This window comes from the organism of the source record quoted next, unplaced genomic scaffold (genome assembly GCF_019419815.1).
Source record: "Pyrus x bretschneideri cultivar Hongxiangsu unplaced genomic scaffold, Pyrus_bretschneideri_v1 Contig4, whole genome shotgun sequence".
In the NCBI taxonomy this organism is placed as follows: domain Eukaryota; kingdom Viridiplantae; phylum Streptophyta; class Magnoliopsida; order Rosales; family Rosaceae; genus Pyrus; species Pyrus x bretschneideri.
The window spans coordinates 3,509,170-3,536,854 of NW_025999723.1; the positions used below are offsets into that span (position 1 = coordinate 3,509,170).

General features: G+C 37.3%; 6 protein-coding genes across 6 annotated transcripts; 2 read left to right on the forward strand and 4 right to left on the reverse strand.

The window, feature by feature from the left end:
* Window positions 1-6,623: 6,623 nt before the first annotated feature.
* LOC103961967 (21 kDa protein-like) lies at window positions 6,624-7,542 on the forward strand. Its single transcript, XM_009374621.3, has one exon. It carries the CDS (start codon window positions 6,672-6,674, stop codon window positions 7,278-7,280), a length of 609 nt encoding a protein of 202 aa, XP_009372896.1. The 5' UTR covers window positions 6,624-6,671; the 3' UTR covers window positions 7,281-7,542.
* Window positions 7,543-8,426: 884 nt separating this feature from the next.
* LOC103961966 (21 kDa protein-like) lies at window positions 8,427-9,270 on the forward strand. Its single transcript, XM_009374620.3, has one exon. It carries the CDS (start codon window positions 8,462-8,464, stop codon window positions 9,059-9,061), a length of 600 nt encoding a protein of 199 aa, XP_009372895.1. The 5' UTR covers window positions 8,427-8,461; the 3' UTR covers window positions 9,062-9,270.
* A 2,547-nt stretch (window positions 9,271-11,817) lies between these two features.
* Window positions 11,818-13,490, reverse strand: LOC103961998 (probable LRR receptor-like serine/threonine-protein kinase At3g47570). Its single transcript, XM_048564876.1, has 2 exons — window positions 12,394-13,490; window positions 11,818-12,230 (listed from the first exon to the last, which is right to left on the reverse strand). Exons 1-2 carry the CDS (start codon window positions 13,487-13,489, stop codon window positions 11,818-11,820), a joined length of 1,509 nt encoding a protein of 502 aa, XP_048420833.1. The 5' UTR covers window position 13,490.
* A 65-nt stretch (window positions 13,491-13,555) lies between these two features.
* On the reverse strand, window positions 13,556-16,945 carry LOC125468680 (receptor kinase-like protein Xa21). The gene is made up of 2 exons (XM_048564877.1): window positions 16,606-16,945; window positions 13,556-14,385 (listed from the first exon to the last, which is right to left on the reverse strand). The coding sequence occupies exons 1-2, from the start codon at window positions 16,943-16,945 to the stop codon at window positions 13,556-13,558; spliced, it is 1,170 nt and encodes a 389-aa protein (XP_048420834.1).
* Window positions 16,946-17,697: 752 nt separating this feature from the next.
* Window positions 17,698-20,956, reverse strand: LOC125468681 (receptor kinase-like protein Xa21). Its single transcript, XM_048564878.1, has 4 exons — window positions 20,802-20,956; window positions 20,597-20,709; window positions 19,920-20,058; window positions 17,698-18,229 (listed from the first exon to the last, which is right to left on the reverse strand). The coding sequence occupies exons 1-4, from the start codon at window positions 20,954-20,956 to the stop codon at window positions 17,698-17,700; spliced, it is 939 nt and encodes a 312-aa protein (XP_048420835.1).
* Window positions 20,957-21,394: 438 nt separating this feature from the next.
* Window positions 21,395-23,565, reverse strand: LOC103961965. The gene is made up of 6 exons (XM_009374619.3): window positions 23,409-23,565; window positions 23,215-23,270; window positions 22,148-22,271; window positions 21,948-22,054; window positions 21,780-21,849; window positions 21,395-21,697 (listed from the first exon to the last, which is right to left on the reverse strand). Exons 1-6 carry the CDS (start codon window positions 23,488-23,490, stop codon window positions 21,618-21,620), a joined length of 519 nt encoding a protein of 172 aa, XP_009372894.1. The 5' UTR covers window positions 23,491-23,565; the 3' UTR covers window positions 21,395-21,617.
* Between the last annotated feature and the right edge of the window lie 4,120 nt (window positions 23,566-27,685).

The following is a 27,685-nucleotide window of genomic DNA, read 5'->3' on the forward strand; positions in this document are numbered from 1 at the left end:
TCTCTCCTCTCTCCATCTTCATCTTCTTCCCCCGCCTGCAAATCCCAACAAAAAAAAAAAAACAAAAATCCAATTTGTCTTCCTCCCACACCCACACTCAATTTCCTCACACCCACACTCTTCTCCCTCCTGCAACCCAAAAAAAAAAAAAAAAAAAAAAAAAAAGAACCCAGATCCCATCTTTTTTGATGGGTTTTCAAATTTTTTTTTTCCCTTCTTCTTCTTCCTCTTCCTCTTCTTCCGCAGGGGAGTTGATGGTTTTAAAAAAAAAAAATTTCCTTCCTCCTTTTTTTCCTCTCCTTCTCCTTCTTCTTCTTCTTCTTCTTCTCCTTCTCCTTTTTTTTTTTTTTTTTTTTTTTCTGCTTTTTATTATTATTTTAATATTTAAAAAATATTAAATAATTGTTTTTTAGTGTTTAATAATTTTTTAATAGAAAGTAGGTCCCGAATCAAGCCACGTCAGCACTTAACAGAAAAATTAACATAAAAATTGACAGAGGTATAACATTATCACAAATTCGTAAGATGCGGTATGACATTGTCAATTTTAAAAGATGAGGTATGAAACTGTCGTGACTCCAATAGTTGAGGTAGTTTTTTGTACTTTACCCTTTTTTTTTTTTTTTTTTTTTTTTAAATTTTAATTTTATTTATTATTTTAATATTTAAAAAATATTAAATTTTTTTTTTTAGTTTTTAATAATATTTTGTTAATTTTTTAATAGAAAGTGGTCCCCGTCTCTTGCCACGTCAGCATTTAACAGAAAAACTAACAGAAAATTTGACGGAGATATGACATTGTCAATTTTAAAAGATGAGGTATGAAACTGTCATGACCCCAATAGTTGAGGTAGTTTTTTGTACTTTACCCTTAAAAAAAGTAGAATATAAAGAGCTGATAATATAGTGAAAAACATATAAACAATAATAATGAGGAAAACACATCAATTTGTTTATAAGAAGGTAATAGCTTCATGAAAGAGCAACATAGGATGTCATTCTTTTACAAAAACACTTTCAGTATGCTTTTGGATCCAGAAACATTTGTAGTTTATCTATTTTTTTCAATCATGGTTAGAGACGGTTGGATAATAATAAACAATCAATCAATGATAATATATATATATGTATAGAAATAAATTTGAATATGCTAATAAACAATAATTGCAACTAAGTATATTGAGAGAGTATGAACAAAACAAAATTAATGTTAAACAGATAAAAATGATGATCGAGGCTTGCGTACAACAATGTCTTTGAAATGGAATTTCTTTTCTAATATGTAACATCCCACATCGCCCAGGAGAGTGGATCCTGTAAGCCTTATATGAATATTCCCATCTCTACCGAGCACGAGGCCTTTTGGGAACTCACTGACTTCGGTAACCATAGGAACTCTGAACTTAAGCGAGTTTGTGCGAGAGCAATCCCAGGATGGGTGACCCACTAGGAAGTTCTCGTGTGAGTTCCCAGAAACAAAACCATGAGGGCGTGGTCGGGGCCCAAAGCGGACAATATCATGCTACGATGGAGTCGAGCCCGGGTTGTGGTAGGGGCCCGAGCTGGGATGTGACAATTTGGTATTAGAGCCAATCCCTGCCCGGAAGTGTGTCGACGAGGACGTCAGGCCCCCAAGGGGGGTGGATTGTAACACCCCACATCGCCCAGGGAAGTGGATCCTGTAAGCCTTATATGTATATTCTCATCTCTACATAGCATGAGGCCTTTTGGGAGCTCACTGGCTTCGGGTTTCGTAGGAACTCCGAAGTTAAGCGAGTTTGCAAGAGAGCAATCCTAGGATGGGTGACCCACTAAGAAGTTCTCGTGTGAGTTCCCAGAAATAAAACCGTGAGGGCGTGGTCGGGGCCTAAAGCCGACAATATCGTGCTATAGTGGAGTCGAGCTCGGGTTGTGGTGGGGGCTCGGGCCGACAATTTGGTATCAGAGCCAATCCCTAGTCGGAAGTGTGCCGACGAGGACGTCGGGCCCCTAAGAGGGGTGGATTGTAACATCCCACATCGCCCAGGGGAATGGATCTTGTAAGCCTTATATGTATATTCCCATCTCTACCTAACCCGATGCTTTTTGGGAGCTCACTAGCTTCGGGTTCCGTAGGAACTCCGAAGTTAAGCGAGTTTGCGAGAGAGCAATCCCAGGATGGGTGACCCACTGGGAAATTCTCATGTGAGTTCCCAGAAACAAAACTGTGAGGGTGTGGTCGGGGCTCAAAACGGACAATATCGTGCTACGGTGGAGTCGAGCCCGGGTTGTGGTGGGGGCCGGGCCGGGTTGTGACAAATATGTGCTTGTAGTTCAATAAACGTTTGCTTCACTAGGATTTAACGATCTAAGTCAATATCTCAGCACCAGAAAATTGACTTCTGGCGAATATAATTGTGGTTCTCTTAGTAAGAAGGTTTTGGTTTTTTAGAGGGAAAGATGTAGTTTTCTGTGTACTAAAATGCAATGCAAATGAATGTATATATAATGTATATATGCCTATTTGCAACAAGTATAAATTTGGGATGCATTTCTGGGAGGCATCTGCCCAGAGGGGTATGTAACTCTTGGTGTTATTTCGTCATCTTCAAAGTTCATCCAAAAAGATGAGTCTGTTGATATAAAAAATATATAATTAAAATATGAAATTAATAAATTATATATTAATTATCACACTCAAAACCAACCCAATCTTGCTTTCCATGATCCATCTTTCTAATCAATTTGGTAAGAGGGACAAAGTGTTATAAAGTGAGAAATGTGACCAATGTGGGATAATGAGATAGAATGAGATTTCTACTCAAAACTCCTACAGAGACATGTTTGGTAATTTAAAAGCGCATTTGCAAGTGGCCCTTTACCACAGTGGTGGAAAGGTGTCGAGCCCTTGCATGATGACGTGTGTTTAAACCCCGTTGGTGGCTAATCTAACATATAATCTAACAAAATCTATCGTTGACAAATACGCTGAGCCTTATATTAGTGTTCTACATGAATTTTATTTTTGAGGTAATATAAAATTTATTAGAAATTATAAAAAATGTACATAATAAAAACATGTTGAATATAATCAAGAGGTCACACATGCAAAAAAAAACATCACAAGAATTCACAATTACAAACTCATCATGAATCATGTCAAACCAAGACCAATCAATACCTCAATGGAACGTATAGCAACGTGCCAAATAAGCTAAGAAAGAAAATGCTGAGGGTGGACATATGTTTTGAGGGGAGTTAATTTTTTATTGAAAGGAATATAATTTGCATTTGCTACTAAAGGAAAAGGATCCTGATCCTTTTTCTGGGAATCCTGGGAATTCCGTGATCGTGACCGTTTATCGTACATCGTGCGGTCAATTTTCGTTAGGTACTATTTATATTTAATTTTAAATTTTAAATTTCAAATAATTTATAACTGCACGAATTACAATGAACGACCACGATCCTGGGATTCCTAACAAAAAGATCCGGCCAGGATCCTTTTCCGCAACTAAAAGGACGATTCCGTTTCTAGAGGCAGGCAGCCGGCTCTTCATTAATCTTCACTTGCCGCCGCTCGCGTGAGGTTGAAGGTTGCTGTATGCGATGTATCACAAGATTCACATGTGGACACGTACGCATCATACAGGACCGTATATAAGGAGCAAAGTCAAAACCCTAAAAGAAGAACGTGCGCGCATGGCACATGGAGTCTGCATGCAATGCATTGTAGAGTAGCGCGAAACGCTGCGGGACGACGGGCGGTTGGTGTGGAGGTGCTTGTGGATGCGGTCGCTCATCAGCATAAGCAACTGATCAATTAAAATTGGATTATGAAGCATCCACCTCGATCAATGAGCAAAGCAACTGATCAAGTCTACCTGTTAATGTTAACTTCTCAATCACATGATTTATGGAAGAAGCAAGGATTTGTGTTTTTTTTTTTTCATTAATGTAATGATCATCGTTAATTATTAGATTTCTCGTTAAGATTAGGATAAATTCATGGTTCGATTTCCTCAATTGTACCAAAAAGAAGGATAAGAAGTTTATGCAGCCAAAAATAAACATAAACTTCTTGACGTAGAGGTCCCTGGCAACTTTTTAAATATCAAGTTTACCCTCCTCTTTTTCACGATTTTAGCTTTTCTGCCTTGGAAAAATATGGTCTTGAGAAAATTTCCAGTGAGTGTTGTTTCTTGGGCCATTTTGAAAGAGGGCACAAAAATTAATTAACATTCCCACTTTACAACACCATGATTTTCGTGTGGATTAGTATTACCATACAATTAAGTTTCCACAATGCATGTGTCTTATATTGAGATAATTAAATGAATTTATATTTTAAAGTCTTATTTTTGTAATGCTATGCTTTTTTATGATTTTCTATATTTTGACTATTGTTAAAGCCTGATCGAAATGATATCCTTCTCATCAGGATGTTTTTTCATATGGATCAGAAGTTGGAGTCACTTTTGTTTTTCAGTAAACTTAGGCACAACTAAGAATACAAATGAATGACCTGTACGTATCTTTCTTTATTTCCCTCGTTGAATGTGCATGATCAATTTTTTCAAGAACTTTGCCTATTCTAAATTTGCTTTGGAATAAGATCACCTATTATGGAAAGGGATCCGGATCCTTTTTCATCAAATTCACTTGGTCCGGAATCCGGGTCAGGAGCCCTTTTAAAAATTATAATAACTGCAGCCATTTGATCAAAATCTAAATGTCCGAATCCCGAACTAGGTGGATTTGATGGAAAGGGATCTGGAGAAGATCCATTCCACCTTTTATTAAGTTTGCTATTATGGGTACAAGAGTCTACTCAATTATATGTTGGGAATTGTTATTATCACTCTAAAAATCTTATTTTACTCTCCTCACAAATGTATTTTTCTTTCTAATTATGGAAAGTTTGAAGTGCCAAATGAGATTTTTGGAGTGCTAATAACAATTCCCTTATATGTTTTGGGAAAAGTTTTTCAACGTGCTGGAATACGGCATGTACACCAAGTGCCGTAATATAATTGGTTGTAATTTTTTTTGTTCAAGTTTTTAACTAATTGCATTATTACACTTGGTGTATTGGGGAAAAATATCTCATGTTTGGTGGTGATGCTGCACCTTTTTGTTAAATATTGTTTACCAAAATTCACTTGTAACTGGTGAGGTTAAATACAAAGGAAAACTAACGAAAAGTTCAAAAAAACTTCACTTTTAATATAAAAAAATAAAACCATTTTTAAAGGTATAGTGAATAGTACTAGTGAAATGTATAAATGTGATTTTTCGTTAAAAGTGAACAGTATTAAGAGTGTTTTGTTAAAACTCCCTAACTATAATATCCCCTTCACACAAAAAAAAATATATACATAAAATGGATTCCAAGTGGGTTATATTTAGGTTTTGCGCATTTATTAGCATTTCGTTAAATCTCCACTATTATAATAAAACAACAATTTATCACATGACACATTAACTATAATTAAGTATTTTTTGTTTTGTTTTGAGAAAGGTATGATATTCATGCACATAAATCATTGGATTATTATAATAATAGTTGAATTAAACAAAATACGATAACTATGCAAAGCATAAATGTAAGACTCGAAATCTAAATATAATTAAAAAGAAGCTATAAGCTGTTAGTGGGTTGCACTATGACGTGTGCTGCATCATGATCTTAAAACCATGAAAATTAGGTAAAACTGTGTTTTTAATTCTTTTACAAACAGTATAGAAAGCGACTTACAATGCACCTAAGTCACAACAAAGTTACAACATTAAATCAAGGCTAGCCACAGCTAAGTTACGACATTTGTGATATTTATAAATAGAATTAGAATTTGGGAACACGAGCTTTTGACATATATTTTCGTAGGCACATTTCTTAATGTATTAAGTTATTAATGATCCGAACAGTCTATCTTTTAGGTCTTTCCTCAATGATTATGTTTACCAAAAATCACTCAAATCTAAAACCATATGACCGTTGGATTAAACTTAGTGTTTATTTGTACATAGAACCGTATTCTTCTATTTTGTAAACTACAGATGCATGTCTTAATGGTTTTAGATTCGTCTAATTTTTTGAAATAATAATCTATGACTGATGTATTAAAAAACATGTGTCACCGCATCCTATCCTCTACTCTATCATAAAAATCTTCAGCTGCTTTCATTATCCATATGGGCCCTTCCATGCATTAAATTCCTTTTGGAAGTGCCACGTTAAATTAAAGGAGAGATTTAATTGTATAATTTGAATACATGTCGACTGAAAGACAGATGCAAATTACGCATAAGTTGAATGTCTTCACTTGCCAATCAAGTTGGGATCGATAGATTACAAATTTACAATGATTTAGATAAGTCCGAGTAAGGCTCTTTTGTTTCACATTGCTTTCGAGTTTAGACCCAAATTGACCAAATTGCAGCAGGTGGACGAGGAAGAAACCAAAAAACCCATCTTGCAAACAGATGTGTCTCCAGCTTTTGGGCCCCAAAAATTATGTTTTCGTGTGCCTTTTTGGACTGCTAAAATTATCCATTTGAATTTTTATTATTATTATCATTATTATTTCAAATTTTTTTATTTTCAAAATGGTTCTATAAATTAGTGTTATTCCCTTCCTACTCTCTTCACTATTACTCCACTGCCTCTAGAATTCAAAGACACAAAAGAGATGGCATCCTTATCTTCTAGCCATTTTGTCACATCTTTTCTCATAGCATTTTTCATTAGTTGCGACATATTCTCTTCAACCTCAGCAGCTAGAGACCTTGCACAAAAAACCAATAATGAATTCTTGAAAACATCTTGCAGTGCAACAATCTACCGAAAACTTTGCCTTACTTCCCTCTCAAGCCATGCCAATGCAATCCAAACAAGCCCGAAACTTATGGCCAGCGAAGCCCTCACCGTGACGCTTGCCTCCGCCAAATCAACCTCTATCATGATGTTGAAACTCTCCCAAAGCCATGGCATGAAGCCTAGAGAAGTCGGAGCCATGAGGGACTGCGTCGAAGAGTTAAGTGATTCGGTTGATGCGATTCAAAGGTCCATAGCTGAGATGGGCAACTTCAGGAGCTCGGATTTTCAGCTCATGATAAGTGATGTGCAAACTTGGGTTAGTGCTGCTTTGACAGATGAGACCACTTGCTCTGATGGGTTTGGTGGAAATTTGATGAATGGCAATTTGAAGACTGTCGTGAGGGGCAGAATTGTGAACATCGCACAATTGACTAGCAATTCTTTGGCTTTGGTCAATAGATATGCCTCAGTTCATGGTTAAACATATCAACGGCTCTACTTAAGATAATTTTTGAAGAATTAGGTGCATGCAATATTATATTGTTTAATAAGAAACTGTGTTCTAAATTTGCTACGTACACTAGAATTGCAAGTGTAGCTCTCTTTTTGGGTAAATGTACGTGTGGTTCTGTAAGCAACCAAGCATAATAGTATATATTGAGAAGTTGGTCTTGAAACTGTATATAAAAAAGCTTAATTTTTCAATAATTCAATAAAGTTTTAGATGCTGTTTGGTTAAAGAATAATGTGTGATTTTAATGCTACGTAGTACTTAGTATTAAGGGTGTTTTAGCCATTAGCAAATTTTTACAACTATTAGATCATTTTTTTTATCTCATCTATTCATTTTTCGGTACTACTTAATGCTACATAACATTAAAGAACAATTGCAAAGGATGATGAAACCATTAAAATGGATGTTTTGAATGATTTTTGGAAATGGAAGAGAGAGAGAGAGAGAGAGAGAGAGAGAGAGAGAGAGAGAGTTGTAATAGGATTTTCTTATTGGAAAACGTCGGACCACGTACCTTGGCTCGTAAGTTGTATATCCGATGATAATATTAGGGAACTGGTATTCTTTTTTCTTTTTTTTCAAATCTTATTTTACACTTCTTACAAGTGTATTTGTTATTTTTAAATATGAAAAGTTTAGAGTGCAAAATGAAAATTTTGGAAGGTCAATTCCCTATTATTATAATTGAGTTGGCAAGGGTTAACTGTTTTTTCTGCACCCGATTTTTTCCCATGTAGTTTTACTCGGGTAAAATTTTATTAAAGCCACAATTTTGTTTAACCATGTCCTGTTTTTATAACTGTGTGTTCTTGGTGAAGATAAGAAAATCGATTGTTAACTTAAAAATAAAAGGAAAAATGATAGGGAGATCAAAATTTTAAACTAAATTTAAAAACTAAATAATTTATGATATATCATTTAGTTTATAAATTTAATTTTAAAAGAATTTAGTCTCTGTATAACTATTCAAAAGAAAGACATAAGTATTTCTAGCTTCAGGCCCCAAATTTTTTTTACCATGTTCCTTTTTGGACGGCTAGAATGATCACGTACATTTTTATTATTATCATCACTATTATTTTATTTTTAAGATTAGTTCTATAAATTGGCACCATTCCCTCCCTAATCTCTCTTCACACAAAAAGGAGATGGCATCATCATCTTTTGTCACATCTTTTCTCTTAACACTTTCTTTTACTTGCTGCATATTCTCTTCACCCTCAGTAGCTAGAAACGATGCACAAAAAACCAACAATGAATTCATGAAAACATCTTGCAGTGCAACAACCTACCCAAAGCTTTGCCTTACTTCTCTTTCAAGCCATGCTGGTGCAATCCAAACAAGCCCTAAACTTATGGCATGCGCAGCCCTTAACGTGACGCTTGCCTCTGCCAAATCAACCTCTACCATGATGTCAAAGCTCTCCCACAGCCATGGAATGGAGCCCAAAGAAGTAGAAGCTATGAGGGACTGTGTCGAAGAGTTAAGTGATTCGGTTTATGAGCTTAAGAGGTCTATAGCTGGGATGGGAAGCTTTAAAAACTCTGATTTTCAGCTTATGATAAGTGATGTACAAACTTGGGTCAGTGCGGCTTTGACGGATGAGACCACCTGCTCTGATGGGTTTGAGGAAAATGGGATGAATGGGAAGTTGAAGACTATTGTGGGGGGCAGGATTGTCAAGATTGCACAATTGACTAGCAATGCTTTGGCTTTGATCGACAGATACGCCTCAGTTCATGGTTAAATTAATCAACTAGCCAGTCTACCCTACCGTACTTAAGATAATTTTTTAAAGAATTAATTAGATGCTGGCAGTATATTGTGCGAGAATAAACTGTGTTATAAGTTGCTAAATTCGAATTGTACGTGTGATTCTTCTTTGTGAATGTACCCATGGGTCTCTACAAGTGTTAAGAAATTGGTATTGTATTGGTATAAATAAATTTGAGAGAAGGATTAAATCTCTGTATGTCGAGAATATTGAATGTCTCAAAGTTACAGAGAAATCAGAGTTACAGAGCACTGCTATAACATACTTACTAATTAACAAACCCTATTGAGCTGGACCAATCCAATTCACTTATAAGGTAACCACTCACACACTAACATCTGTCAGTAATTTTAACCGCTTGAGTATGATTTGAACTCTGTTAATTGAGTGATTATATTTCTAAATCAAACAATGACAACGATAACTAAGTCTTATCCTACTAAATAATGTCCGCTTAGAAATCCTTTATTTTTTTATTTTTTATTTTTTATTTTTTTTATGGTATACAAAATGCCTAAAGGTTTTTATTGTACTAAAATGAGCAGTCAATTTTTCAATTCCTAAGCATAGACTGAAAGTGTTGTCTGCCACACAAAACCTTACGTTGATTTAGTCTGCCACACAAAACCTTACGTCGATTTAGCGGTCCAAACACTATTGATATATGATAGAATTTCCAATAAAGATAACTAGAAACTAGGGAGTGGAGGAGAGGAAATACCAATAAAACTTAGGACTTATTTGTGATTTGGCTTGTTTATTTTTAGGAAATAGTGAGAGACAGCCAATCAGTTTATCAAATTTGACGATGTCTGGTAGGTCAAGGTCCCCGACTCTTGGTTGTCTTATTTGCCAGAAAGAGCACAGTTTTATTTTGTCATGGTGAAATGATAGGCAACAATAACACCCTTTTGTCCCCAGGTGATGTTTACATCGTACAAAAAATATTTAATTGCAACATACTATAACTCCAATAATTCACAAAGCTTAGGGCCGACATGGAACATGCAGTTTTTGGCAGCCATTCACAATGTTGTTTTCATGAAATTGAAATGTGGGCCAAACTAACACAAGGTGAATTCAGGTTCATCGACTTGGTTTCTGGCGGAATTATAATCTGACAAAAAATATATTTAGAATCAATAAAAGTGATTCATATATTTATTCACTATTAATTATTTTGATCTTTCTAAAAAAAACAGTTAAGTAAGATTCAAAATGATAAAAATCCTCAATTTAACAAACGATGCCAAATAATCCGACAAAATCACTTTTTCTTTTCAGTCTCTTGGGATTCAACAGAACAAGAGATTCCAATTTCAAGCCTCAGAGAAACTAAAATACGATCAAAAGTTACAAAAAAAAGGACTTAAAAATGAGTTCATCATCTTGGCCAGTGGCAACAGCTAAATTTATCAAAAGAAACAGAACCAAGAATAACAGATGATTGCAATCAGATTACGATTTTATGCAAGTAACATTGGTGCTTCGCAAAATCAAAAGATGTAAAAAAAATAAAGGAAATAAATGCTGTTGTTAACAGGATAATCTTATATACATTATTTGGTGAGACTTTGCATATACCTTCATTTACTGCTTCAACAAAACTTCACTGTGGATTGCAATTCGGTTACAACATCACTATTATACTTTCGGTCTCTTGGGGATTCAGCAGAACACGAGATCCCCATTCTAAATATCGAATCCAAACACACCTGGAGCAGCATAACCTACGGTTCCTCTTATTCCAATGGAACTTGTTTGATTTCCAAAAACATTATCAGCCAAGTTTGGTAGAACTCTTGCCAGTCCAAAGCCAGAAACACATTGCTTGGCTTGAGATCACAATGAACAATTTGCGTATCACAGATATTATGAAGAAATCCGGTGAACAAGCAACGTCAATGGTGATGCCTTTGAACAAACAATATCCATGAACTCGTACAGTAAAGCTTTAAAATCAGTACCAAAAATCAACACTTGAACAAGTGCAAGCAGTTACAACCTTGACAAGATTTAGATGCCTGATATTTCTCATTACCGCACATTCGGCCAGGATCCCCGGGGCAACATGTTAAAAACCTTGATCGTAACAGGCAGTGGGAAGAATCACGTTTACAATAAAAAGTGAGTGTACGGAATTTCAAAATCAATCTTGTCAGCCAAAACTCCCATCATGAATTTTAGGTATGTAGAGATTGTGGGATGAAAGAGAAGTATTGTCAAATTTGTATTAATTGATCAAATCATATGCCTACAAATTACACAATCGCAGTTTTATTTCTATAACATGTAAAATGGCTACCAGATACATGTTCTGTCAAATTAGTCCATAACCAGAAACAAATCAAACTATCTTCCTCCTAATTACAAAATCAGAACGCCAAAAGATATCAAACAAATAAACGCTGTCAAATCCTTGAGATGGAGTCTGTGGCTCATCAATGGACATTGAGCTATAGCCACTAACTATCAGTGATTCAGTGGCCCTTGAACATAGTTAGTTTGCTTTCCGATGGTTTTTCTTTTCTTTCCCATTCCATCTTTATGTTTGAACAACGCTTGTTAGTCATAAATTTACAACAATAATTGAGCCACATCCATAACAAATAATGAATTGGTAGGAACGAATACTAGAGAAAAAGATTTTTCTGAATTTAAACAACACCGTGTTGTGTACGGTAGCGAACAATAACGAATAATTGAGCCACATCCAACTTCTGTCATGTTTAGAAATTGGATGAGCGACCCTTCATATTCAACTTGTTGGAAGAAATTGACTTAAAACGTAGTTGGCTGAACTTGTTGGGAAAAAGCTTCTTTCCAAGAAGAACAACCCTGATGGATCGCAATTCAGATATAACTTCGTCGATATCCTTTCGGTCTCTCGGGGACTCCGCAGAACACGCGATTCCAATTTGAAATATTAAACTCAAACACACTTGGATTTTTTCGGTAGTCATGCTGCATTGACTGGGAGTGGCAGTACTAGTGCTTGCGCCCGAGTTTCCTCCTTCGCGAAGAAGAAGCAGTGAATCGGCAACCTCTGTAATTCGCTGGGGCAAAGCCGCCTTCACAAAATTATGGAGGTTGAAATTATCGCTAAACATATTGTCAGTGGGTCTCTTCGCCGTGAACATCTCTAACAAAAGAATGCCAAAGCTATAGATGTCCCCGTTTGTTGCAACCTCACTTACAATTCAAACATCAAAGTGAGCAACATATATAAACTCGTAATTATTTGAATTTGTTTACCAAGCCAAGTAAAAAGAAGGAAAACCAAAGAAACATGTGGACGTATTTACCTGGAGCAGCATAACCAACAGATCCTCTTATTCCAACGGAACTTGTTTGGTTCTCCGGAAAATTACTGGATAGGTTTGGGAGAAATCTTACGAGTCCGAAGTCAGAAACATGTCCAGTCAATTCTTTCCCCAAAAGTACATTGCTGGGCTTGAGATCACAATGAACAACTGGTGTCTCACTGTCATTATGAAGATAATCTAATGCACTTGCAACATCAATGGCGATTTCGAGCCTTTGAAGAAGACTCAAATTCTTGGGTGTCCCGGTAGTTGGGTGCAACCACTCCTCTAAGCTCCCGTTTTCCATGAACTCATACACCAAAGCCTTGAAATCATTACCATGATAATCAACACTTGAACATGCAGTTATAACCTTGACAAGATTTCGGTGCCGGATATTTCTCATTGCTTCACACTCAGCTATGAAACTCTTAGAGGCTCCTTGGCGTAACATGTTAAACACCTTGACAGCAACAGGCTGAGTTTCAAAATCGTCCAGAAGTCCTTTGTACACAGATCCAAAACCACCCACGCCAATCAAATTTGTTGGAGAGAACCCATCAGTAGCTTTGAGCAGAGTACCATAGGACAGTTGCAAAAAAGAGTTTCCCAAAGTGCTTGGTGCGGTTCCTTTGTGTTTCTTTCTTGATGAACAAACAAATAAAAAAGAAATCACCATCACCATTCCAAGAAATGCAAACCCAGATACTAAAGAGAATATTAATATCAAGCTAGTGGACAATCTGGCATTCTTGGACACTTTGGAGTTGCACTTGGGAAGTTGGAGAATAGAAATACCACCACATAGCCTGGCGTTTCCAGCAAATGAAGTCGAACTCGCATTCTTAAAAGCACCTTCAATTGGTACTGCTCCCCAAAACTCATTAAAAGATAGGTTCAAATTATTCAAGGCAAATCCCTCTAAAAACTTTGGAATTTCACCTGACAAATTGTTACGAGAAAGGTCCAAATCTTGAATCCCTTTCAATGAAACCATTGAAGAAGGAATCGATCCATTGAATAAGTTACCTCGCAATTGTAGGACTTCTAACTTCACACAAGAACCAATACTACCAGGAAGTTCACCTGATAACATGTTATTGGAAAAGTCTAATTTGCCTAAATTGCTCTACTTTCCGACCTCCATTGGAAGAGAACCTGTTCACTGGTTTCCAGACAAGTTCAAAGTAATTGATAAGGAGTTGAGGCCTATAACTTCTTGAGGTATTGTGCCGTTGAAGTTATTTTGAGAAAGATCCAGATGCAATATACTGTTGAATTTCCCGAAGATTGAAGGTATATTGCCTTGAAGATTATTTCCTTGCAGTTCAAGCAAGCTTAACATTGTTAAATTTTGTAGAGAGGTTGGAACACTCCCTGATAACCTGTTGGATTCAAAATCCAATTGGTTAAGTCTTGTAAGCTTTCCAATGTCAGAAGGGATGTAACCTGAGAAGTTGTTTTTCCCAAAACTTAATAATTGCAAGTTGACTAGATTGCCCATCCCAGCTGGGATGTTCCCGTATAGTTTGTTTCCTTGAACCCCAAAGATTTCAAGCTTGGTTGAGAGATTGGATATGGATGTGGGCAACGTCCCTCCAAAATTGTTGAAGTATACAATCAACCACTTTAACTCTGTGGCATTGGTCAAGTCTGAGACAAAACTCAAGTCACCATCTGTACCAGTTCCGAGTTGATTGTTGTAAATGTTGAAGGTTTCAAGGTTAACAAGCTTCTGTAAATTTGGTACTTTTCCGGTGAGTTTGTTATCTTGAACTTCAAAGTTCACTAAATTTGTCAAGTTGGATATTGACACAGGAATGGATCCGGTAAATTGATTCCAAGAAATCAAAAAGCCTTCAAGATTTGGAAATTTTTTAGGCAAGTCTGATGGAATAGACCCTCGAATTTGATTTTGTTGTATGTCGAAAGTAACTATACTGGAGAGATTATAAATGGAGGGAGGGACGATACCAGACAAATTATTTGAGCCTAATACGAAAAATGTTAACTTTGTCAACTGACCAAGGGAATTTGGGATGTTACCCGGCAATTTATTTTGATAGTGTTGTGCGGAAGCTTCAAATATGAAACCAAAGCTAATACGGCAAAATATGACAAGATAAATAATCCAACAAAAAAGGCACAAGGATTTATACTGGTTCGGCGTAAGCCTACATCCAGTTCCGAGATGGCGAGGAAATTCCACTAATGTCAAAAGGAGATTACAAATAGAGTTTTAACTCTCAAACCCAATAGCCCACATACACCCAATAGCTCTCACTCTCACAAAGAACAAATGGAGAAGATGGAAACATATACCAAATTCCTTCTCTCCCAAAAGCCACAAAATGTAGCACAAATATCTTTGATTGAGTGATCACTATCAAAAGGGGATTACAAACAAATGGGAAGGAGCAGCACTGTTTCAAATGGGAGAGCCGAATGCTCTCTCCTCTGCTCTCCTTGCTCTCTGTATTCAGCTCAAAACATAAAATGAGCTCCACTCTTTCTACTCACCCTCCGTAGCTTTCTATCTCTTTCTCTTATTTATTATTAGGCTGCAAAGGCAACCACCAAAACATAAAGGACCAAAACCCACGGGTGTAGAAGAGAAAGAAAACCTTTTCCCTTTTTTTCTTCCCTAAAACAAGGTAAGGTGTTGTCCACCTTTTTCATATTTTAATAGCCGAAAGTTATATTGTCTTGTTGTCCACTTGGTCACAAATCCAACAATCTCCACCTTGACCAAGTTCCGAAAGCATCACAGAGAATCGAATCAACAATCACCATAAGCACTCAAAGTACACACTAAAGATAACGGGAACTAAATCAAATTCCCCAAACTTACCAGTGCTCATAACAATTTCCACATCGACTCAAACTGTACCAAAGCCAACAAAAGTAGACCATTTCTCTACCATCTTCTCCAATTTTGCAAACCATAAGTGCCTTGATCAAAACAAAAGGTGATTCAAACGAAGAACTGAGATTCTTCAATATCACCAACAAAAGATCAAGTACACCATACCAAAGTTGGACACACAATGAACACCACCTGCTCACAAACACCATGGTCTTAAACTGCACCAATAGACTCATTCACATAGCATGGCACATTCTCCAAGTCAAAACTGATTACAAATTTGGCAACAAAGTCTCACATACCACATACGAAAATATGCCTTTCACTCAAGTTTACCATCATCACATGAGCACCAACAGGACAACCAAAATTTCAAATTCAAATAATCAGTAGGAGATCCAAAACCATACCTCAACTGGAGTCTTCAAGAAAACTAATTGCAGATGATGGAGACCAACAGACCAAATAGCAGTGACAAACAAATCCAACCAAATGTCCATAGCCCAAACAAAGTTAGAAAGCATAACTTGCCTTCTACACGAGGGTTCCACACAAATGTTCTGCAGTGCATGTGGTGTATCCAAAATAGTGTGGTGCCTCACTATCCAAACTTGCAGAACTCAACAAATTGGCCCTCACTGAATTCAACTTTACAAAAAAAAAAGCAAAACCATACCAATATCCAAAACAATAAAAAACACCGATGAAGAGCAACTGACATAACACAAACATACATAGAGGCTACTAAGCAACTTTCTCAAATCATAACAAGGAATCCTTACAAACTCTTAAATCTCCATATGTAGTGGAGAGATTTAAGAGTACCCACAACACCAGATTTTTTTTTTTTTTTTTTTAATCCAAAAAATTTCAAATCTGGTGTAGCCAACTGTCATCATAGAACAAAGTCGAAGTCGTCATCAACGACATTCGCACTCGCACTAGCATTATCTTTCAGTTTTGGGCAATCAACTTTCCAATGCCCTTCCTTGCGACAATAGTTGCATGTGTTGTTTCTGGTCTTAGACTTCGATCTCAAATTTCCTTTATTACTACATGAACCATATTCCCTATCTCTGCCTCTTGCTATCAAAGCCTCGAATGAGAATCATTCAAATTTCCAAATATTTTGTTCTTTAACTCTCTTGAATTCAAAGCGGCTTTTACATTCTCCATACAAATAGAATCTCTCCCATATAACAAAGTTTCGACAAAATTCGCATACGAAGGAGGTAAAGAACACAACAAAATCAAAGATTGATCCTCATCATCAATTTTATTATCCATACTTTTCAAATCCATAATAACCTTATTAAACTCATCAAGATGATTTTGAATAGGCGTACCTTCAGTCATACGGAGAGTGTACAAACGTTGCTTCAAATACAAACGATTGGTGAGGGATTTGGTCATATATCTACTCTCCAAGTTAAGCCACAAACCAGCTGCAGTAGTTTCATTATCCACCTCACGAAGAACTTCATCAGATAGTGATAACATAATTGCACTATGTGCTCGATTCAAAGCGTCTTCTTTTTCTTCAGCAGACCAATCTTGTGGCAAGGCTTCCACACCCTGTAGCGCCTTAAGCAACCCTTGTTGAACTAGCACAGCTCGCATCTTAACCCGCCAAAGGCTAAAATCATTCCTCCCATTGAATTTTTCAATATCATATTTCACCGACATATTCGATGGTTTCATAGACATACTTGTACAAAGCCCCAAGTCAAAACCCAGAGCTCTGATACCACTTGTTGTGCGGAAGCTTCAAATATGAAACCAAAGCTAATACGGCAAAATATGACAAGACAAATAATCCAACAAAAAAGGCACAAGGATTTATACTGGTTCGGCGTAAGCCTACATCCAGTTCCGAGACGGCGAGGAAATTCCACTAATGTCAAAAGGAGATTACAAATAGAGTTTTAACTCTCAAACCCAATAGCCCACATACACCCAATAGCTCTCACTCTCACAAAGAACAAATGGAGAAGATGGAAACATATACCAAATGCCTTCTCTCCCAAAAGCCACAAAATGTAGCACAAATATCTTTGATTGAGTGATCACTATCAAAAGGGGATTACAAACAAATGGGAAGGAGCAGCACTGTTTCAAATGGGAGAGCCGAATGCTCTCTCCTCTGCTCTCCTTGCTCTCTGTATTCAGCTCAAAACATAAAATGAGCTCCACTCTTTCTACTCACCCTCCGTAGCTTTCTATCTCTTTCTCTTATTTATTATTAGGCTGCAAAGGCAACCACCAAAACATAAAGGACCAAAACCCACGGGTGTAGAAGAGAAAGAAAACTTTTTCCCTTTTTTTCTTCCCTAAAACAAGGTAAGGTGTTGTCCACCTTTTTCATATTTTAATAGCCGAAAGTTATATTGTCTTGTTGTCCACTTGTTCACAAATCCAACAGATAGAAAGCAAGCATTTCAAGAGAAAAGGTTCCCCAATGAGTCAGGGATCTCTCCGACTAGAGTATTAAATTCAAGAACAAGTCTTTTGAGTTTTGGGAAGGAGCCAAACTCTCTAGGAATTTTACCAATTAACTGATTGTAACCAAAATCGAGACCCCAAAGGTTGAGACAATTGGATATATTGACAGGAATAAAACCACTGAGTGAGTTGATGCTCAAGCGTAATACCTGCAGTCTACGCAGACGCCCAATTTCTGGTGGGATTTGGCCGCTCAAACTGTTGTTCTGGAAATACAGCTCCATTAGGAAGCTTAGATTTCCTATGTGTGGGGATATGGTTCCCGCCAATTTTTGTCCCGAAAGGTCCAATCCAGTGACCCTCTCACGATGTCGTTTACTGCATGTCACGCCGCGCCATAGGCAGAAGTGAGACGACTCGTTCGATGAACTCAGGAACTGATTGGGATCCTCCTTTAGTTGAGCTTTGATGGCAAGCAACGCCAGCCTATCTGTTTCGTTCCCGCCTGGTATCATCTGCACGGAGGAGCTAAAGCAGCAGACAAATAATAGATTGAAAAGTGAGAGTATCGAAACTAATCTCACAACAGAAACCTTCATCATTTTGAGTTGGGTACGCAGTGATCGAATGTGAAACTGGTAACTATGTTGGACTACGTACGTACATATATAATACTGATGGTCGACGAGGTCCAAAGTCAGCAGTTCCAAAGTGACCGGCGCTGCCAAAGATGATGGCCCTGTTGCCCGCTCTTTTCATTCTTCCATCAATGCTATGCATTATTATGAATAAACTACAACGATAAAACTGCCACATTTAAGCTACTGGCCCCCTTCACACTTCACCCCAATTGTTTCATTTATAGTGGATTTCTTTTTGTTTTGGTCAATGGACAATTCGGTTCATGGTTTTAAGCTCTCTTATATGTACAATTCTTCATAAGTGAAAGGGGAAAAATACCAGAAAGTTATACCGTAAAGATTTCTAGTAGGTAATGGTTAGTTTGACAAAAGAAAAACCCTAAACCCTAGATAGATTTTGTTTTTATATACTTAAAGCTTTCTTATTTTTGGCTTTCACACGTCAACTCCTAGCTCAATTTTTTATGGTTGTTTAATAGTTTTCAAATATAATAATACTTTCTTTGAACTAAAACGTCACAATAATAATAAATTAAATAAGTTCATCATATACGTGCAAGCAATGCGCATGCCAAGTGCGGAGTCTGCATGCACTGCTCTAATGTAGTGTGAAACGTTGCTGGACAATCAATGGGTCATGACACGATCAATATGGATTATTTATTTGCGATACTGTTGAGGGGCGGTGATCTTGGACTCTATTGGAATAATATCTTCAAAGATATCAATTAACGTGGATGGTTGAGGATAAATAATGTAGAACAAATCACGAACTTGTGGCTATACACCAACTGTAAGTCGGTGGTACAAATCGCTACCATCAATCATATATTAGGAAGTGCTGCAATGTCGTAACTAAGAAAATCAAGACAGCAATAACTAATAAGTTAGAGAAGCTACTTACTAGTACGCAATAATAATGTGATATTATAAATTCGTAATTTATATTAGTTGAACTTTGTATTTCTATTTACAAATAAAGAAACGTTATCAAGTTATATTATTATAGTACTAAGTGGCGTAGGTGAACTGCAAGTTTAGACACAAATGGAAGATTCAGACAGCAACCCCAATTCCGCATTACAACCACACATCATTGACATGATTGTGGCTGTACAGGAAGCAGCTACTAGGCTCTTTCATCAAAGTGTTTCAAATTTCAGATTAGAGATTTCTGCAACATTGCTGTATACTTACGATAGCTCTTATACGAAAAGAACTTGTTTGTGCACAAGACTTCATTGCAGATACAGGAAATAAAAATTTAAGTAGGAATAAGAGAAATGAAAAAAGCGAGGAGCACAGAGTGGCCGCTAAGGCCATCACAAGTTTAAGCAAAAGCTTCTTTCCAAAAAGGACCCTGATGGATTGCAACTCGGTTACAACATCGCCGATATCCTTTCGGTCTCTCGGAGATCCAGCAGAACACGAGATTCCCATTCTAAATATTAAACTCAAACACACTTGAATTTTGTAGCACTGGTGTTTTTGCGCTGATTAGGTGTGGCTGCAGAACTGGTGCTCGCGTCCGAGTTTCCTATTTCTTGAACGAGCACTGAACCTGCAATTTCTATAACTCGATACCCATCTTGACAGTTGTGAAGGTTGAAACAAACATGCCGTTGGTGGGTCTCTTCCCTGTAAACAACTTAAGCAAGAGAATGCCAAAGCTGTACACATCTCCATTTGTTGTTACCTCACTTCCCATGCCATACTCTACAATTCAAACATCACAAAAAGAGACTCAGTGAACTCATTAATTAAACTTTTTTTTTTTTCAAGCTAAGTAAAAGGAAGGATAAAAGACAGATAATCATATGGACAATTTACCTGGAGCAGCATAACTAATGGATCCTCTTATTCCAACGGAACTTGTTTGATTCACAGAAGAGCCAATAGTCCGCGAAGTTCACCTGATAACATGTTATTGGAAAGTCTAATAAGCCTAAATTGCTTAACTTTCCGATCTCCATTGGAAGAGAACCTGTTAACTGTGAAGCTTTCCAATGTCAGTAGGGATGTTATCTGTGAAGCCATTATTCCCAAAACCTAATAATTCAAGTTGACTAGATTGCCTATCCCGGCAGGGATGTTCCGTAGGGTAGGTTTTCTTGAACCCCAAGGATTTCAAGCTTGGTTCAGATATTGGAGATGGATGTGGACAATACCCCTCCAAAACTGTTCACGTAGAATACCGACCACCTTACTCCAGCGTTGGTCAAGTCAGAGACAAAACTAAGGTCACCATCAGTACCTGTTCCGAGCTGGTTGCGGTAAATGTTGAAGGTTTCAAGGTTAACGAGCTTCTGTAAATTTGGTAATTTTCCAGTGAGTTTATTATCTTGAACTTCAAAGTTCAATGGATTCCTGGCATTGGATATTGACCAGGGAATGGATCCAGCAAATTGATTCCGAGAAATGAGAAAGAGTTTTGAGATTTGGAAAATTTTCAGGCAAACTCTTTAGGAATTTTACCCTCTAATCGATTGCAACCGAAACTGACAAGAACGAGGTTGAGACAATTGGGTATATTGACAGGGACAAAACCGCTGAGTGAGTTGATGTTCAAACGTAATACCTGCAATCTGCGCAAATGCCCATTTTCTGGTGGCATTTTGCCAGTCAAACTGTTGTTATGGAAATATAGCTCTCTTATGAAGCCTAAATTTCCTGTGCGGGGACATGGAACCTACCAATTTTAGCCTTGTTAGGTCAACCCGGTGACCCTTTGACGATGCCGCCGGCAGCATGTCACGCCACTCCACAAGCAGAAGTGAGACGATTCGTTCCATGAACTCCAGATCTGATTGGGGTCCTCCGTCTTTTGAGCTCTGATGGCGAGCAACGCCAGCCTATCAGTTTCGTTCCAACCTGGTCTCAGATGCACGGAGGAGCTAAAGCAGCATACATATACATTAACAAGTTCCGGTCAGCATTTCAGCGATTTCATCACAAATCTAAAAGGAAAAATAAGACATCCAAGACAACGCGGCATAATAACATCCCTCTAATGCCGTTGCTTAGAATTTATCCGCAACTTGGCATAAATACATAGAAAAACATATGTCATCCAATTTCTATTAACGGATCAAATTACATTCCCTACCGTCACTGATTTGTTTCAAAAACATGTAAAATGGTCACCAGTCAAAATAGTCCATAATCTAGAAACATTTTAAAATATCTTCCTCGGATTACAAAATTTGAACCCCGAAAGAAACTGAACACTAAAAATTCTTGTAAATTACTGGAATGATTGTGGCTATAGGACGCAGCTACGAGGCTCTTTTCGGAGGAGACATGTTACCGATGAGAGAAGTGGTTGTGCTGATTGCAAATATTTGAACCAGGAATGCTGTCAAATTTGACACACAAATATCAGACTTTGTTCATCTTTAATTCTATTAACATCGCATGGAGAAATTACAGATACTGACCAATTACAGTGCGAGTGGCCTCGACAAGTTCAAATTTCTTTGTTTCCCAGTTACTTGAATTTTGCAAAACCTACCCAGTGATTTCATACAGTACAACAATCAGGAAATTCCGACAGGTTTCAGACTCCTAAGTGATAACCAACAGTTGGAAATGAAGAACTGACTTACCGCTAGTGTTAAACTTCCCTTAGCAACACAAGCAATGGAGAGAAGTATTCCAATAGATGATGCGACCATGTACACTTTCAACAAAGACACTCGGCTGCGCCTTCGACCTTTGGCACAACAGAAAGTTGTAGAATATGAACAGTTGCAAAAACTTATCAACCGTGAAAAAAAAACAAAACAAAGGATTTAGCAACACCTACCCAACTCCCCGATTATCAAAGAAATAGAACCAATAGCAACAGATGAGATGGCAATCACATTTGGACCTTCCCCATCTGATGTAAACAGAAAAGCATAAAGGACTCCTGTCAATTGAATGACGGCCTGCAGCAGAGCAAATGCTATCATAAGAGAATCAGTTTAAAACTGATGGATAGACAAGTAGACTTATGAATGAGCTGAGGTTTCAAGAATAATTACACATGATGGTAGAGCCAAAACTCAACCATCTCATAAGAATATGTTCCCTTTTCTGCTAGTGCCGTAAATAATTTGTTCAAAACCTTTATTTAACTATACATCACATGTCTAGTTGGCCTGATATCTAAATGTTAACCTAGATCACCAAAACCGGTTTATGCTCTTTTTGGAGGAGACCCCAATTACAGATTGTATCTAACACTAAAAATTCTTGAAAATCACTTCAAAATTCCAGCTAAATCACAAAAGAATCTACCCAAAACGTTTTGAGTTGGCGGTTTGAACTCAACCTACTTGTGCAAGGCATCTGTTGTGAGACCCCAATTATAGATTGTCCCTATCTAACACAATCCAAGTAAGAGGATACATGACTGAATTTGTTCTGCTTCAGAACCGGAATATTTCAGGGTACCAGTCGAACTATTGCAAGGTTTTGTGCATAGTTCGGCTACGTATTGAGGGACAGAAAAAAACCCCTAAACCAACCTATCCAGTTCAATAACGATCCGCTGAAGCCATGTTTTTCCCTATGAACATAGAACTGTAGCGGAACCGAATGAACTGCCTCGTGTTGTCTATTGATTGTTCATTTCTGCTTGAAACTCTCAAATTATTGAACTCTAATACCAACAAAAATTAGGTTTCTTACAAAACAAAATTCTCTAATTCATTACTCGAAAAATTCATGCACATTAACCCAGTGAAATATGATTTCTACTTCAGGAACGAACAGAAACCCACTTAATTACAGCAATGCAATTTCAACAAATATTATTTGAAAACCAATGCTTCAAGAAATTACAGAGGCACCATTGAAGAGGAACACAGAGAAAGAGAAATTGAGTACCTGAGTTAGAATAAGAGAGTACAGACGAGACTTCCCTTTAGCTACCTTCTGATACCCTGAAATTCGAAAACCCCAAATCAAATATTTGAAAAGATTCATTAATTTAAAGCGTTCGGGGACCTAGAGATCTGTTTGGTTGCAGAGAAAGTGATAGAAACCAAAGGAAAAGGATGAGCGCGTCATCTGGAGCTTACGAGAGTCAACCACCATGCGGTAGTTGAAATCTGAGCCATCTGTTCCAGTAGGCCTTCCTGACGCTGGTTTTCTTTGCTGCATCTTCGTCTTCTTCGTCGTCGATCTCGAACTGAGAGGGGTTTTGAGCTTTCGATGTCCGAAAAAAAAAAAAAAGGAAAAAAAAAACATTTGGAAGTGTGGCCCACTCTGTAATTTATTGTTTTGGTTTGACTTTTGTTGACTGTGCATTTTCACCAATTGGATGGATTAATTTCTACGGTTACAAATTTGCAAGTTAATTCACCTCAAATTTCTTTATATAAAGAAATCTTGCTTGGATTAATAAAAAGAAAAACTAACAAAAAAATGTTTGAAAATTTTGAGTTTTAACGAAAAAGATAAAATGTGTAATAAATGAATAATACCAGGATAGACTTTTTAAAGTAAAAATATGATTTTTCGTTAAAGTGAACAGTACAAGGAATGTTTCGTCAAAACTCACTTAATAAAATGGTTAAAAGTCATTTGCTTCGATGAACATACCTTGTTTATACCAGAAAAGTGCGGCCACAAATAGAAGCAGTGACGAATTCAAAATTTTTGTTTTTTGACAGAGAGCTTTGCTTCTGTGAAGAAAACTCTTATGAAAACAATACAGGACAATAACCTTCCTCGCCCTTAAAATAACAAGTATTTGTTTTTTTTTTTTTTTTTTGGTGAACAGGATATTGTATTATTCGGGCAAAGATGCTAGAGTTTTACAGAGAAGCCTACCCGGAGGCAAACAGCCAACTACAGCTACTAAATCGCGTAGTGCAAGGAGGTGCATGATTCCTCGATGTCGTATCTAATGGTAAATTTTGTTTGAGTGATAAGAAAAGGCTAACTAGAGACTCAATGCTGCAAAGAAGAGGATATTGGTTGCTGCAATAACCCATCTAAGTTTAATAATGGTAAGCTGGATGGACTGTTTGACGTGATTTAATATTGCAAGCATTGTATCAGATTAATTCAAGGAGTCACAGTTCTAGTTCTGCACATTTGTCAATACGAAGCATGTATTGTTTTCCCCTACAATCTATGTTTTTGAATTTGAGAACATATCTAGCCGTTTCAATGATACAAGCTTTCAGTATTTCTGATTCGATTGTACCAGCATATACGAAGAAGGTGGCAAATAGGAGAGTGGGAACTTTGAATAAGGCTCAATATCTTCTAGGAAAAAAAAACAAGTTGCCTTGCACTGCAAGGCAGGTGGATGGAGGAATAATACGGATATTAGCTGAATAAAACTGAAGGTGATTGATTGTGTTATTAACTCCATGGATGATGGAGACGAGAAGCTGGTTTGGTAGGTTTTGTATGTCGATTAGTTACCAAAACTAAAGGCATGTATGCAGCAGAGTTTGTATTCCTACAGATCCTTTCGGTTAGTTGCAAAAGCATGTAATGCTTCTCTGCACTTATATATCGCAGTCGCACACTCACCATATACCAAATTCAAAAACCTTTGCTGATAACGCAGCCAATTCAAATCCCGAAACAGATGGCTTGGCGCCTTCCACTGCAACTGCTTCTTCACAGACCAACTCAACTCAAACATCTTCTTCATAAAACAGTTTCATCTATTTGGTGTTTATAATTATCTCTTTGGTCTATCTCTTGTTTTTGTAAAGAATTTTACTTGTATACAATTCCATCATGTAAGTCTATAAAAGGAAATACAAATCACACTGCTCGGTATCGATCAATTTTATGCAACTCATTATCTCCTCTAGCAATCTTTTATGGTATCCCAGGGCCACATCTAACGATCGACACTCTCAAAACCCTATATTTTTTCCCTTCCACTGCTTCCATGGTTGCTCTCAACAGTCAACACCAACTCGACCGAACCAATTACCCATTATGGCAAACACTGCCGTCCCCCTCTCCCAAACGCTTCCAACTTCCTCACCATTAAACTCGACCGAACCAATTACCCATTATGGCTAGCTCAGTTCATCCCACTCTTGCGCAATCGATGCGATTATGAGAAGCTGAAGCATATCTCTCTTCGAGGGTAGACCAGGCATCAGCAGCACTGATCTTATTGACAATGGTGGACGCGCTGGACAGAATGGCGGCAGTGAGGGAACTGGTTAACCACGAGACAAGCATCTGGTCCTGTTTGATCAAGTCTTCAAAAGCAGGATTGATTGTATCGGTGAGATTTCCAGCATCGTCACTGAGGAATGCAGGTGGGCATTTGTTGGAGCCATCAACAAACGAAAGGAGACCTCTCGACCACTCAAGTATGAGCTGAGCTTGCCATAATAGGTAATTGGTTCAGTCGAGTTTAATGGTGAGGAAGTTGGAAACGTTTGGAAGAGAGGGAAAGGCAGTGTTTGAGGTGGTGTTGAAAGCAGCCATGGAAGCAGTGGAAGGAAAGAAAAAAAAAGGGTTTTGAGAGTGTCGTTAGACGTCGCTCGGGGATACCATAAAAGATTGCTTAGAAGAGATTATGAGTTGCATAAAATTGCTCGATACTGAGTAGTGTGATTTGTATTTTCTTCTATAGATTTACATGATTGAGTTGTATACAAGTAAAACTCTTGACAAAAACAAGAGATGCATAAACCTAAGAGATAACTTATAAACAGCAAATAAATGAAATTGTTTTATCAAGAAGATGTTTGAGTTGAGTTGGACTGTGAAGAAGCAGTTGCAGTGGAAGGCGCCAAGCCATCTGTTTCGGGATTTGAATTTGGTGCTTTATCAATATGCAGGACCAAAATTGTTTCAAATGCATGCCTTCTTTAGGTATTCGAATTTTATTTTAGTTGAAAGCCATTGATGATGAAAAGGATAGAGTTGCAGTCATATATGACAAGGAGTTGATTAGGAATCTAGGGTTGAATGCCATGGAGAACATAAGCTGGTTTGCTACGTTTAACGCGATTGAATACGGGATTCGCAATGATGAAACTCTTGTTTCGGTACCTAATTAGCAGATTGACAGTGTCATTTGGATACATCCTTGGTGATTAATTGATCAGTTTGTCCTTCGAGTGTGTTTTTCTCAGAACTCTATGTTTCCTCTTTATGTTTGATTGGTTGCCAAAAACTATCAAAGTTTGAAGCACATTATGTATTCCTATCAATGCATGAAGCTGATTGATCTAATTGAATTGCTTCTTGACGGTTGTGGAATTGAAATTTGTGAGTCGTTGGAACAGAACAAACGACAATGGCAAGCATCAAAACCCGAAAACCTTCTTCACCCCAGCCCAATAAGTCGAGAAATTTTGTATTGTGATGGAAATACGGATGGTACATCACGTGTTTTTATGTAAATGATGGAAAATTTTATTTTTTAAGTTGTTAACTTTTTAACACACATATCTCACTATTTGTATAGTGACACATGGTGTACCACCTCGTGTGCCCATCATACTGAAAAATCTCTCATCAAGGCAATTGATGCCTGGCCTATATGATGATGTCATGCTGGCTTATTTAAACGAAAGACGAGCGCTCCAAGGATCACCGTCCATAACTAGCTACCCTTTACGAATATCGAAAGGGCAAGGTCTTTGGGGCTCGCCTTTGGGTTCGATCCCTCAGATTCAGAAACCATATCAATGAAGAATTGGAAATTTAGGGATGGGATTACGATGCGGCAAAAAAAAAAAAAAAAAAAAAAAAAAAAGGAATCGGCTTTTGGGGTTGCTTGAGCTGGAGGATCTGAGGCTGATGATGGTTGAAGAAGGCTGCTGCGATGGCGGTGGTGGTGATTATGTAGAAAGAGGAAGGAGGAACAGGAGGAAACTAAATTCCATTTTTTCCTCCACCAAATAAAAATAAAAGTTACAGAAAAAATGCAGCAAAGAGAGGAAGATGTAGATTTTTCACTGAATGATCAAAATAATTAACAATTGACAAACATAGAATCATTTCTATCAATTTTCAATGTCATGGATCAAAATGATAAGTTATACCAATTTCCGAGGCATTTTTACTTAAACAAACCCGTTACATATAAAAGCAGAATTGGAATTATATTAACAAGTACAAATTGAGCATCTAATAGCACCACCAACCTCATAATTGGTTCATATTATTGAGCTAAACAAACGTCTCTTGCAGATGATGTCAACTGGCCACCGAATTTGATAGTTTTCTTTACTTGTCGCATACCAAAATTGTAGATTACAAAATATTATTAATTTAAAAAAGTTGACTTTATACAAGTTGATTTAATTTTATTAGAAGGGTGAGGACATTGTCAATAATCACCCAAAGAATTGTTCGTTCT